General features: G+C 36.9%; 1 protein-coding gene across 1 annotated transcript in view; it reads left to right on the forward strand.

Annotated features, from left to right (window-relative positions):
* LOC131034070 (uncharacterized) overlaps positions 1-13,141 on the forward strand; it is a 123,824-nt gene extending 110,683 nt beyond the window's left edge. Inside the window, exons 16-18 of the mRNA XM_057965421.2 lie at positions 12,204-12,277; positions 12,393-12,515; positions 12,720-13,141. Coding sequence (XP_057821404.2) covers positions 12,204-12,277; positions 12,393-12,515; positions 12,720-12,801 — 279 coding nt within the window. The 3' untranslated portion in view covers positions 12,802-13,141. The remainder of the gene's footprint in view (positions 1-12,203; positions 12,278-12,392; positions 12,516-12,719) is intronic.
* Positions 13,142-15,281: the final 2,140 nt, after the last annotated feature.

A 15,281-nucleotide genomic window follows, 5' to 3' on the forward strand; every position in this document is an offset into this window, starting at 1 on the left:
AGTAATCTAAGGGAAGATTTAGGGAAATCCCAAAAGGGGACATAGAATTAGTACACTTATGATCAACTTTATGGACTAACCAGTCTCATCTTTGATAGAGTCAATCTGCAATTAACAAGAGACGGTGATTAATGGAAACAGCGATCCATGTATGCATTTAATGATGTAAGTTCTTTATAACTAAACAGCATTCAGTAAGGAGATTATAACAGAGATCATGACGCCAAAGAGAAGCCGACTCATATGACATATGAGTTGGCCGATGATTAAGAGAAAATAACAAATATAGCAAACTTGTACACGATTACCTCAGATGGATCCCAGCAAGCAGTAATCCATAAAATAATAAGGACAATTGGTGGAATCGGGGCTCAAGGAAACATATTACAAATCACTTGTTAAGAATGGTTTAGTCATTAGTTAAAAGCGGATTATATTGAGTGATCATTATAATTGTTTTATTATCAGCAATTCATGTCAAAGAAGACTTAAGTCTCAAAGCAACCAAACAAATATATCCACTTTCGCCAAGAGATGATTGCAGTCAGCAATAAAACTTATAGATTGCCCATACGTAGCCATCAGCATAATATTATCAATATTGCCACCATGAAGGAATTTGTCACATATATTAACTAATCAACTGATTAGTTATTCAAAGGATGATTACTCATTAGACAGCAATTATAAGTAGTAATTCAAGGCAGTGATTAAGAGCAAAAGCCAATTTGTATAAATAACAAGTACTCATGAATAATGGAAAGATGCGATCTTAAGAATGATTAATTAATCCTTGACAAAGATGTGTCTACTCCCAAAGGATGCAACCATTTGATACCAAGATATTAAATGAGGATCCACCCCATTCCAAGAAATCATCAAGTTGGAATTTGTCTTCTTTATTTGTATCCTATTGGGATTGGCTCTTTGAGCATTTTTTGGCATACCGGTTGCATACATCAAATTTTATATCAGAAACAGCACCATTAATTATTGTTGCAAGCATGTAATTTCAGATCAGGGACAGCAACATATCATAGTAAGTGATATCAACATATACCTCTGCATATTGATAAAGACATATAAGGAACTGCAGGCCATCATATCGTTCTAAGTGATATTTGGAAAGTAATTGCACGAGTTTAAGGATTAAGAACAAACACAGCAAGAGTATCAACAAGAACATTGTAAGTGCATATCGGTTTATCAGGAAAGAGCATTACATTGCTATCAGCAACAGTAAATTCAGTGAGACGATAAAAGTCTTTTTTGATAAAGAGCATTATATTAAGTAGATCAAATCATCTTGCATATGTTTTAGAGCCATATCAGAGATAGCAGCAATATTGGTTTTCTAATATCAGAGTATAAGTAATATCAATTGTATTTCATAGTAAGCATCATTTGTAAAGTATCAACTTCTATTGTTATTATCTTAAGCACTATTTGAGATTATTAAATGTTTAAGTTCTTTCAAAATTCTGTGATCAAAATAGAAGAGATGGAGATATGATCTGAAAGTTGTATTTTATCTGCTATAGCGTGTTTTAAAGATGCACCACACTTATCAATTTCGGTGTGTGTATCCTCCTCAATGTAAGCATGCTATATAAGTGGATGAGGGGTTACGTAGTGAAGAGATATGTCATCCCACGCGGGAAGACACATCTCTTCTCTACGTACCTCTGACCACAGTATATAAACTAGTCACCGTTTACTTACCTGATCGGAAGGAGTGCGACTTGTTTGAGAATTGCTTTACCACCCGATACCATGAACGGTGTAACTGTTGGTCAAACGCCATAAGTTAACTTTGGTTTTATTTATCATTAGTTAACGTTAACATATTAGTATATGTAATCAAATATATATATATATATATATATATATATATATATATATATATATATATATATATATCGGAAGCATGAAATAGTACGACCGACGTTACAAAATTAACACTCCCTCTTAACTAGGGAGGACACATTTCATGTTAGAGAAAACATCACAATTCATCCATTGATTGTGAAGAGAGGAGATATCACACCATAGTGATATTCAGAGATATGGTTCAACAATGAATATCAAGTCTCATGATACTCACCATAACTCATAGTTATCAAGTAAGGTATGTGCACTGGCATCAAGTCACATGATGCCTACCATACTGATAATGATTTCATGGCATGTCCACGAATATTATGTTCATAATATTCACCATGAAGATCTCTATCATAATTATGGTTTATTTAATGATATCAACCAACAGATATCTACCATAATGTCTCAGAGATATATATACTATCATGACATGTCCACAAATATCAATTCACATGATATCCATCAAGATAGTTAAATTGATAATTGTAAAATCGTCACCTTACAATATCAATTTGAAACAAGTGTTCATTATTGAAAAGTCGCCACCCTTCAATAATGTTCACAGAAGGCCCATGCAGTCATGGAGTCACACACATGACAAATAAAAGAGTTTACACACTAAACATCTTTAAATATATTAGTATATCAGAATAAATGAGACTCTATCTCAAAATTAAATAACATTTTCAACCATACCAAGTTTATCTCTAAAGTGTTCAATCTTGATCCTGGAGAGAGGCTTGGTAAGAATGTCTGCAATCTGATCACCTATACTAATATAATTCAGTCGGATCACATTTTTTTCCACCATATCTCGAACATAGTGATAAGGAATCTCAATATGTTTAGACCTGTCATGAAATACTGGATTCATTGAAAGCTTGATGCAACTCTGATTGTCACAGTAGATGACAATAGGATTTAATGGCTGACCAAACAGTCCTACAAGCAATTTCCGGAGCCATACAGCTTCTCTTGCTCCCATGGAGGCTGCAATGTATTCAGCTTCTGTAGAACTCTGAGCAATTGAAGACTATTTTCTACATATCCATGAGATCATTCCTGATCCTAAACTGAAGCAACATCCTGATGTGCTTTTCTTGTCAACTATGCTTCCAGCCCAATCAAAATCAGTGAATCCATGTAGGTCAAGTTCTACATGTTTATATTTCAAACCAAAACCAATAGTTCCTCAAAGATATCTCAGAATATGCTTTGCAGCAACAAGATGTATTTCCCTGGGTTCACAAATGAACTGACTTAGTTCATTTACAGCATATTATATATCAGGTCTTGTGTTTACCAAATACATCAGAGATCCAATAATCTGTCTGTGGAGTGTAGGATCTGCAAACTCAGATTCTGCAGCTGTTTCCTTTAGATTGTGCAGAGTTGTCTCCATAGGTGTGGTCATGGATCTACAATCCAACCTTCTAAATATTTTGAGTATATCAATGGTGTATTTTCCTTGATTAAGGATTATACCAGCTGCCTGCGGCCAAACTTCCAATCCAAGTAAGTAGTGAAGAATTCCTAAATCTTTCATATCAAACTCAGAGGCTAATTCTTTCTTACATCGAGAAATACAATTATCCTCTCCTGTGATTAGTAGATCATCAACATAACGAATAAGAATTAACAATTCACCATTGATTACCTTGTAGTAGAGATTTGGATCTGCTTCATTCTTGAAAAAACCTAATTTCAAGAGATAGTGATCAATTCTTTCATACCATGCTCTGGGGGCCTGTTTCAGTCCATAAAGAGCTTTCTTTAATCTGCAGACATGTGATTCAGCCTTATGCATCACAAAACCTTCAGCTTGCTCCAAATAAACTTCTTCAATCTTACCATTAAGAAAAGCAGTCTTGACATCCATTTGATGGACTTTCCATCCTTTAGATGCTGCAATAGCCAAAACTGCTCGAACAAAAGTGTTCTTCATAGTCAATACCTTCTTTCTGTGAGAAATCTCTAGCAACAAACCTTGCTTTGTGCTTCTCAATGTTGCCATCTGCTGCATGTTTGATTTTGAAGAGCCATTTAGAAGATACCACAGATTTGCTTTTAGGCCTAGGCACAATATCCCATACATCATTTTTCAGAATTGACTGATACTCTTCTGACATAGCATCTTTCCAAACTTGATGCTTGAGCGCATCTCCAACACAGGAAGGTTCTGCATCAATGATCTCACTCATCAAGGCAGTATAACTGGAAAATTGGTTAGGTCTCTTACTTTCTCTGAAGGTCCCCTTTGGAGCAGCATAATTTTCAGCTTCTTGAAGCATCTTTTTAGCCCAAAGTGGTCTCTTCCTAGTTTCGGGATAATTTTCTTCTAAAGGTAAGCCTTGAACTTCATGCTCAGCATCTTCAGGGGTCTCCCTCTGAATCTCAGGGGTGAAATCCTCATCGAAGCTTGTAGGAGGATCTTGGTGTTCTAATTCATTAGAGCTTTTGGACCTCCTGAATGCTATGTCTTCCTCAAAGATGACATCTCTGCTTAGTTCAATTTGTCTTTGACCAGGTATGTATATTCTGTAGGCTTTAGAGGTTTCACTGTACTCAACAAATACTCCTTTCTTTCCAGAAGGTTCTAACTTTGACCTCTTTTCTTTGGGGACATGAATATAGACTGGACACCCAAAGATCCGGAAATGACTTATGTCAGGTTTGTTGCCAGTAAAGGCTTCTTCAGGGGTTTTATTGTCAAGAAGAGAATGAGTACATCTATTTTGAATGTACACAACTGTCCTAGATGCTTCAGCCCAAAATGAGGTTTCTATATTTTGGTCAAACAACATAGCCCTAGCAGCTTCTACTATAGTCCTATTCTTTCTTTCAGCTACCCCATTTTGTTGTGGGTTATAAGGTACAGTTAACTCCCTCTTAATCCCAACATTTATACAATAATCTTTAAACATATTAGAAGTGTATTCCCCCCATTGTCTGTTCTTAAGGTTATGATTTTCTTACTTGTCATATTTTCTGCAAGAGCTTTGAATTCCTTAAATTTAGAAAGGATTTCTTCAGACTCTTTGTCCCTCAAAAAATATATCCAGGTCTTCCTAGAATAATCATCTACAAATATTACATAATATAAAAATCCCCCTAATGAGGATACAGACATGGGTCCACATAAATCAGAATGAACTAATTCTAATACATTTTTGGATTTACTGTTGCTAGAATTAAAAGACCCTTTAGTATTCTTTCCCAAGGCACACCCTTTGTAGGCTCCTTCAGATTTTTGACTTAGCTTGGGTAAGCCGATCATCATCTTCTCTATCTTAGGTAGGGCATGGAAATGAAGGTGCCCTAATCTTCTGTGCCAAAGTTCATTCAAATATGGAGTCTCATGAATCAAGGCTAGAGGTGGAGTGGTGCAAAGTCTGTAGAGGCTCCCTTGTCTTACTCAATGGTGTGGGATTTCTTGATGGTGGAGTTCTTTGGCCAAGCAAGTACCTTTCCTTCCATAAAGGTTAATCTGTAACCCTTATCTTCAAGTGCAGAAATTGAGACAAGGTTTCTCTTTATACCAGGTACAAATAGAACTCCAGTCAGCTATAGGGATATGCTTGACTTTAGGTTGATATTGCAGGTTCCTATTCCCATAACTGGATAATTTGAGTCATCACCAATTGTCACTTCTTCATTTGAACTTTCCACAAGTGTATCTAGGTGCTCACGAAATCCAGTGATGTGTCGAGATGCTCCGCTGTCAATCACCCATGTGTTGAAATTGGAGGTGACTTGACTAGAGAGGGCTGAGCAGAAGACTAGCTTCTTGGAATTACTCCCTTTCTTAATTTCTGTCATTGAAGCTTGTTGTTTGATCTTGTCTGGACACTTCATTGCATAGTGCCCATATTGGTCACATCTGAAACATTGTACTTCAGAAATGTCTCTCTTCTTCTTTGAAGACCTCTTCCCATTTGAGCTATTGTCCCTCTTTCTCTTAAAGTTCTTCTTTCCTTTCTTGTGGGAATTAGAGTTTAGAACTTGAATGTCTTCATTACCATTGTTTTGTTTTATTTCTCTTGTGACAAGCCGAGATTCCTCTTGAATGCAATCGGTTTTCAATCTATCAAACTTAGGAAATTTAGAACGAGCACTGATTCCTTGAATGAATGATTCCCATGAGGTAGGAGGTCCATTTAGGGCCATCATAGCAAGTTCTTTGTTGTCTACTAGATGTCCAATAGTGGATAGTTGATCCCTAAGCTCAGTGATCCTCAAGAAATAGGATGTAACTGTTTCTCCTTTATTCATCTTTATATGGTGTAGTTGATTCTTTAGTGTGAGAACCCTGCTAGTGTTGTTGATTTCATAAATGTCAGTTAGTGCTTTGAACATTTGAAAGGCCGTCTCATATTTAGAAATGACTGGTACAATGTGGTCTCTTACTGAATCCACAATTATCTTAAGGAACTTCTCACTGTCCTTGCTCCACTGAATTTTCTTTGTATCATCAGAGGGTTCAGGAATTTCACTTTTGACATGGGAGTCAATTTTATTTTCTTTCAAAACAAGCATGATCTTGAATTTCCAAGATACAAAATTTGATGCTCCATCTAATCGATCTTCAAACCTAACTCCGGCTGCCATTAGGATTATGGGAATGTGATCTTAGCAAGAGCCTGGTGAAATTTTATGAGATTGTTATAGAATTTTAATATGATCTTCCTTAACTTCGCTCTGATACCATGTTAAGTTCTTTCAAAATTCTGTGATCAAAATATAAGAGATGGAGACATGATCTGAAAGTTGTATTTTATCTGCTATAGCGTGTTTTAAAGATGCACCACACTTATCAATTTCTGTGTGTGCATCCTCCTCAATGTAAGCATGCTATATAAGAAGATGAGGGGTTATGTAGTGAAGAGATATGTCTTCCCATGTGGGAAGACACATCTCTTCTATACGTACCTCTCACCACAGTATATAAACTAGTCACCGTTTACTTACCCGATCGGAAGGAGTGCGACTTGTTTGAGAATTGCTTTACCACCCGATACCATGAACGGTGTAACCGTTGGTCAAACGCGATAAGTTAACTTTGGTTTTATTTATCATTAGTTGACGTTTACATATTAGTATATGTAATCAAATTAATATATATATATCGGAAACATGAGATAGTACGACCGACGTTACAAAATTAACATTAAGGAAAGAAATCTCTTGCAATTGATCCTTGATAGATAATTGTCCCAATTTCCTAAGTTTGACCATAAGGGGACATTACACAATTTTCCCTTGAACATGGCAAGGAATCCTTATTGGTAGTGTTTGGTGACAACATTGACGATTGTAGGGAAAGGGTACAAGGTGCTCTCTCCAAAAGAGTTAAGTGGCAAGTAGCTTTGATATGTTATTGTAGATGCAAAAATAATTGTGGAAAATCATAAGAAGCAGCAGCAAAAGTTTGGATGCACAATTCTTTCACATGGGTGGATAGGTGGAAGGAATAACATCATCATTACTTTTTTAGTGGCTTCAAATTGTGAGCTGAGTTTTAAGCTAATTGATGCTCTTAACAAAATGAAGAATGTAAAAGCTTTGAGCTCGATGTTAGGGGAGGTTGACTTAAAGGTGAGCATACAAAGTGTTGTGCAAGTTGTTACTAACAATGTAGTGGCATATATGGCACTTAAGAAGATTGCTTCAAGAGAGGCATCTACCACTTGTTTGGACATCTTGTGCAGACCATTTCCTTGACCTTCTTTTGAAGGTTATAAACAGAATAGATTGGGTGGGATCAATTGTAGAAGATTCAAGGAATATAACAAAGTACATTTATATTTTATAATAACTTGTGGTTTGCAAGTAACTTTTCAATGTTGCTAAGTATTTTTAGTTTACTGACATCCTTGAAATAGATGTTTGTGTCAACCTTGGCTAGACTAAAGATATTCAAAGAAAGTTGATGGAGAGAGGATTGCAAAGATAGTTTTTGATGATGTGTTTGCCAAGAGAGCCTTGGACATTAGCAAGGTAACTTTAAACTTCAATTTAAATTTTAAATTGTATCCTTTATTTATAAAACTTTAAAAGTACTTATTTTCATTGTAGCTTTAATTTGTTTGAAACATTGCAGGTATTGGATCCATTGGTGAGGGTTTTGTGCTTGGTTGATGGGGAGCAAAATCTAATGGGACACATTTATAGACCATGGATAGGGCCAAAGAGGCCTTAAAAAACTATTACAAGGGGGATGCAAGTAGATTTGTCCCTGTTTGGGAGGTCGTTGATCAAAGGTGGAACACTTGACTAACTCATTTCCACAACGATGTACTATCTCAACCCTAAGTTTTCCTTCCCCGATAGCATGGGCAGTTAATGGAAGGTCTTTCAACATGAATTGAGAGGATGGCACCAAAGGATGAGGTGAGAGACCTCATTATTTTAAAGTTGCAGAATTATAAGCAAGTTAGGGGGGCTCTTTTTTTCACCACTACTTATCTGAGGAAGATCCACCTAGACGCTAGGTAAGAAAAAGTGAAGTTTGATATCTTACAAGTTACAAATTACAATTATTAATAAAATATTAAAATATTCTTTATTTACAAACTCCATAATATCTTATTATTGCAGGTTCTTGGTGGGAGGATTTGGGTCAAAATACCACAAATCTCCAAAAGCTAGCCTTTGAGTTTTGTCACAACCTTGTAGTGCTTTTGGTTGTGAGATCAACGGGAGTTTGTTTGACGCCATACAAAGAAGCCTAATATGTTGACTTAATGCCTCAATGACTAAGTTTTTGTGCAATACAACCTTCGGCTTTGTATAAGAAAGATGGAGGACAAATCAGTGTAGTGTATTGATTTGAATGGGATTGATCCCTATAGTGACTAGATCATGTAGGATGATGAGCCCTTTTTGTTTACAAAGGATGACATTTTTGATTTCAAGAGGCAGGCTATGGAGGATGTGGCTATAGTATTAGGGGAGATTGGATTGTCATTGGATGATATTGATGTGGTAGAGGAGTCATTGCCATCTAGCAGCATGTTGGAGCCATAGGCATAGTCTTCTAAGCCAAGCGGGGGGCCACAATTGAGTGCAAGGAATAGACCCTTTATTGCCTAATTTTTTACTATAATGGAGAAGAGAATTATAAAATATTGTAAATTTTAACTTGTTTAGATATGCAATTTACGATGACTTCCAAAGACAATCATCATAAATTCATAGTAGTTTCCAGTTAGCTATTGTATCAGGCTCCACATCATGATGCGATTTTGTAGTTCATTTTTATTCAAGAATCAAATCTAATTAGAAAGAAATTCTTTGTTGGTTTACTGAGTTAGTTTCATGTTTGTAATACTCTAGTAAGACAATAAACTAGCTCGTATATTTTCATTCAGCATGTGTGTTTGTTAGATTATTCAGGGCTGAGATCAATGCATAGTTGAGACTATTACTTGTATATAGTACCAATGGTTGTTCACTTAACACACCCAGTGTTATGATTGTCCATGAGTTCAAAGACCTTTCTTATTATTATCCTTTCTCATTCTTGTTCTACCCAATGAATCTTTGGTACATGCTTGTTTTTTGGTGTATGAATAAAGGGGTTAGTTCTAACTTCTCAGTCCAATTTTGACATTTGTGCTTTATTTCTTTGGTTTGGTTGTGTGTATACTAATTGTTTTGTGTCATTGCCTTCATGCGTTTGTGTTAAACCAGACACCAACTTGATGACTAGAGCATGCCAAATATGATGAATTTGTTGAAGTTAGAGTATGAAGCATTGACCTTAATGACCAAGTCATGCCAAATATGCTGAATTTGTTTAAGTTAGAGTGTGAAACATCAATCTCGAGCTTTTCATGTGCAGAAAATTTGAAGATCTACTATTAAATGAAAGGGAAGTCTTGTTGGCTGAAGATTCAGTTTCCTTTTGGAGATTGCTATTTGAGGACATAACAAAGAAGATAACAGGGGAACTCAAACTGCTCTTGATTTTATCTTGGATCATATGGTATTGATTTAACATGTCGAGAAGTTGATGACCACCTTGCCCTACAATTGGGTCCACCATTACCTTTGGATGCAAGATTTACATGATGAGAAAGAACATGATTCGTAGCATATAGTACACAAAGAAAGAAATTAAGATAGTATTAGTGATTGGTTGGTAGAAATTGCTGTGATCTTGCAGGATTATAATTGGCAATCCAAAATGTGCATGAAAACAGAAACAAGTCCTTGATGTGAGGGAAGTTGGAAGGTTTGCATGATTGCTAGAGTATACAGCCTGAAAAGATAGGTTGCTTGTGGCAACCCAAAGAATGCCCCTTCTAGACAAAAGATGTATGGCTTTCACAAAAGTTTGTGAGACCTTTGAGACGTGGAAAGTACTATTGCAGAAGTGAGGTAGGTTTCAGGATGAGGATAAAAACTGTTACAAAGAAAACTGCAACAGCTTAGAACTTAGAAGATTGCTGATCAACAAAGAAGAGGAGTTTGTACTGTAACCTTTTCAAAACATGGTATACAGTGGAGCTCGCCATGATCCAGAAGTACAATTCCAGGAGGTAGAGGCCCAGGCTGTGAGGATTCTTCACACTTGATAGAATACTAGTGTCTAGATGTGTCAAGAGGGAATTCTTGCATGAGAGCAAGAGGATACTTGAGATGAAACTTTGACATACAATCATGAGATTCTAGTGTATCAACAAAAGAAAGCCAAGCAAGTTGAGTGTCAAAGAAAAAATTAGCAGCAGGCTTTAAATTATTACTGTCAAGTTGTGACATGTTCAAGGGATAAAAAATAAATAGAAAATGGAAGGTGAGCTCATCCTTCTCAAACAAGCTGAAATTGTAAAATTTTTATGGTAAAGGGAAGGAGGTTACGAGACATTGCAGAAGATTAAAAACAATTTGGGTGGTCACATGTCAATGGGCAAACAAACAAATCTTGTTGGCACTGTGCACTTTTGTGAGCAATTTGAGGTATCCATCAAATTGTACATAGGGTACTCAAATCCAAGAAATAATTTAGACACTTGATAGAAGCTAAAGCAAGCATTCCAGGCTGAAGTCAAGCTGTTGCACGATGACAATTGGAATGTTGCAAAGATATAGCATTCACTGTAGGAAAAGATGGAATCTATATGCACATACATTAGGTGTCAAGGAATTACTCGAGAAGATGGAGAAAAATCCAGCAAATTTGTTTGAAGAAACAATAATTTATTGAAAGACTTTCTTTGATGTAAAGAAGTAAGGGGAAAATTGTGCCACCAATGTCACACCAAGAAGCATATGACGAGCTGATGATAACTGAAAAGGAAGATATTTGCACTGCACGAGGCCAAGTAGTAAGTGACTTCGATGACAATGATGGAAAAAATGAACCAATCTCAATGGAAGCACTCTATAAAGACATGATGTAGATATTTCAGTAGTGTATGGAAGAATCAAAAGATATTCAAGAGATCTCTCATACAAACCGTAAGAGGAAGGGTACACTAGTGCTAGCTACCTAAAGAATGTCTACAATGATATTTGTCAGGGACTACCCCTTAACTCACATGATTAATATTCATTTTGTGAAGTCAACTTATTCCCTAAAGTTTAAATCTTGCAGCTAAATCTATTTAAAATTCTACTTGCTAATATATATTTCTATGTTGTAGATTAGGTCCACGTATTTCCAATTTCAGCCAATTTTACTATCATTCAACTAAAAACAAGTCAAGGGATTCTAGCAGAATCATATTTTAATTCACACAACTTTGCACATCTCTTGTTTGTATTGGTGCATCTAGATTGTAGTTTGCCATGTTGATTCTACCCTTAATGAAAATCTTTCTTCTCATATGACTAGGTTTCACTAGTGGTATTGAATAAGAGTGAAATTTAAGTTTGTTTCAGTTGTAAGTTTATGGGCTTGTTGTGATACAGAACTGTAAGATTTTTGAGTAGGAGCATACTTATTAGAATAAATTACTAAAACAGTTAATCTTTGGTTTAGTCTTACAGATATTTAATTTAAAAGCAGTTACAGCCAGTCTAGAAAAAACATATAAGAAAGTTTTTGTATTAGCGTAACATCCATGCAATCAATGTGCATATAATTGAGAGCTCATGCCTGCAGCTTTGTCTATTGTGTTTTGACCTAAATTATGAGATCAGAGGTATTCTAGAGGAAGCTGAATGAGAGTGAAACTTTGAGAAGCATAATGGAGTTACAATGTTTTGAATAAAATTGGTATTATTTAGTCTTTTGATGAAAATTGAAGTTTCTGCTTCAATTTATTATCATGAATGTCTAAAAATGAACAAGTTTTTAAAATATTTATTTTTTGCAGAACTGGGAAGAGACCTTGTCAGGAGGAGAAAGGCAAAGACTTGCCATTTCAAGACTTCTGTACCATTGCCCAAAGTAGGTTTCTTTATATGGTTTACTCTCAGTATTCAAATGTGTATCATTTAGGGGTGAATTTTTTTGTTTATAACATTGTCACTCATCTATGATAGCATAATCATTCTATATACAGGTTTGCAGTTTTGGATGAATGTACATCAGCAGTTAGTATGGATGGGGAGGAAAAACTCTACAAAAGAATTCATGAGAGTGGCATCACAATGCTATCCATTGCTCATCGTCCAGCTGTGAAGAAGTAATATTTCTGTATTATTTTGGTTCCATAATTTCTTCATATTGCCCTTAAGATATTGCAATGCATAGAAGGCTCAACAGGATGTGCTGTCCTTTTGTTGGCCAGATACTTTACAGTTTGGTCACCTTATATTCAAGTCAAAGTTGGAGATATATTCAACCCAACTTCTTTTTTTTTAATTTTCTCTTATGGATCGTTTTGCAGGTTTCACTCTGTTGGTTTATATCTTGATGGAAGCCAACATGGATTTGGGTGGCGATTAGAGAAGCTTGATCTAGAATCTTAGTTCATGAGTTTTATGTGAAGCTCACAAGAAAAGCATCCTTTGTTGGTATGGATTGTAAGGTGCAGGCATTTTTCATTCACTTAATTCATTGTATATAAAGTAGATAATTTTGCTTAGCAGCTTTTACTTTCAAGAGGAAGATGAAGCAACATACATCAGAGTGGCAAAGCCTTTCAGAAGAAAATTCTGATTCTCACTTTCATTTGCCTTTTTATAGTTAAAGGAAATCCAAACAGTATTTGCTCCAAAATAAATTTTGATATTTTACTGACATTTGAATTATTTCTAGTTTGAGTAAATAAAAAATGTGAAAGAAGGAAAAAATTGTTGGTTATTTTTATTCCAGAAGTTTTATAAGGTGGTACATATGGACTGAAATCTGGAAGTATTAAAACAGTGCGAGACACGCAATGGATTTCAAAGAATTGATTGATTAATCAGAATGAGCAAGACGCTCATAAATAATACAAAACTATTTACAAGAATAGCAAGTTTCTAATAAGAAACTGCTGAGAAGATCGAAGACGATCTGTCTAAAATAGAATATACACTGATGAGCATTAATAACAAAATTAACATTCTATTACCCTCCCTTAATGCTCAATCTATTAACTACACCTATAGACCCCCTGAATTTTACAAATTTATCAGGACCAAGGGGCTTGGTGAAGATGTCTGCTGGCTGCTCCGAGGTAGGAACATACAGCAACTGGATGGATCCGTCTTCAACCAGCTGTCGAATATAGTGACAATGCGTTTCCACATGCTTGGTTCTTTCATGGAAGACTGGATTCTTGGCGAGTTTGAGCACTCCCTGATTATCACAGAACAAGGGAGTAGGACCTGCCTGGGAGACATCCATATCCGCAAGCATTCGTCGAAGCCAAACCACCTCACAAGATGCCTTAACTACTCCCCGATACTCTGCTTCTGTCGAGGAGAGAGCCATTGCCTGCTGCTTCTTACTAGTCCATGTAACAGCACCAGATCCCAAACTAAACACATACCCTGCTGTAGACTTACGGTCATCAACCGAACCTGCCCAGTCAGAATCTGTGTAACCACTGAGTATAGGATCAGAACTCCGAGTGTACAGAAGTCCATAATCAGAAGTGCCACTCACATAACGCAGCACACGCTTCGCTGCTAACCAATGATCAGCCTTGGGAGCTGTCATGAAGCGTGAAATGTAGCTCACTGCAAAATTGATGTCAGGTCTAGTGGCAGTAAGATAGATGAGGCTGCCCACTAGTTGCCTGAACAGAGATTCATCCACAACTGGTGAGGATGACTGAGCTGAAAGTTTGAGCCCGGGTTCCATAGGAGTAGAGGCAGGTTTGCAATCTTGCATTCTGAACCTGTCCACAAGACTTTTGGCATACTTGGACTGAGAGAGAAAGATACTGGTCTCAGTGTGCCAGACTTCAACTCCTAAGCAGTAATGTAGAAGTCCCAAATCTGTCATATCAAAGGTGCGGCACAAATCCTGTTTGATCCCAGTGATCAAATGTGCTGAACTGCCAGTAATGATTAAGTCATCCACATAGACAACCACAAACAGAATATCATTACTAGTATGCTTGATATACAGGTTTGCATCAGATGGACTCCGCTGAAAGCCATGATCTGTCAGGTACTTATCAATTTTCATGTACCAAGCCCGAGGAGCTTGTTTCAGACCATAGAGTGCTTTGACTAGTCTACAGACCTTCTGTTCTTGACCAGCAACCTTGAATCCTGGGGGTTGCGTCATGTAGACTTCTTCCTGTAAGTCACCATTCAAAAAAGCACTCTTGACGTCCATCTGATGGACTTTCCAACTGAACTGGGCTGCCAAGGCAAGAACGAGCCGTATGGTACTCATTTTGGCTGTAGGAGCAAAAGTCTCCTCGTAGTCAATGCCTTCTTTCTGTGAGAACCCACGAGCAACAAGACGAGCCTTATACTTGTCTAGGGTTCCATCAGCTTTGTATTTTACTTTGTACACCCATTTGCAGCTAATGGGCTTCTTCCCTGAAGGAAGATCAGAAAGGGCCCAAGTGTGATTCTTCTGAAGACTCTGGAACTCAGCTTCCATAGCCTGTTCCCACTCAGGTATACCTTTAGCCTTTGAGTATGTCTGAGGCTCAAAAACACTGTGTATGTTAGCCATGAGAGCAAAATTGACTGTATGCTGCTGTTTGCTCTTATTACGGGAGGTTCTACCCTCAATGAGCTCAGTATCCCTGAGATCACCAATGGTCTTGGCCCACCATTTAGGCCGGAGAGTAGAAGTGCGAACATCTGGAGGAGCTGGAAGAGGCTCAGGATCAGGAACAGGAGCAGCAGGAGGAGGATTATTCTCCGGAGGGAACTCAGGTAGTGCATCATCGAAAATAGATTCTGCATCATCCCTCCCATCAGGTGAACCTAATGGAATAAGAACACTGTGAGGCTGATCCTCAGAACTCTGCTCAGAAGAAGGGGACTAAAAGAATCCT

Source organism: Cryptomeria japonica, chromosome 2 (genome assembly GCF_030272615.1).
Source record: "Cryptomeria japonica chromosome 2, Sugi_1.0, whole genome shotgun sequence".
In the NCBI taxonomy this organism is placed as follows: Eukaryota; Viridiplantae; Streptophyta; class Pinopsida; order Cupressales; family Cupressaceae; genus Cryptomeria; species Cryptomeria japonica.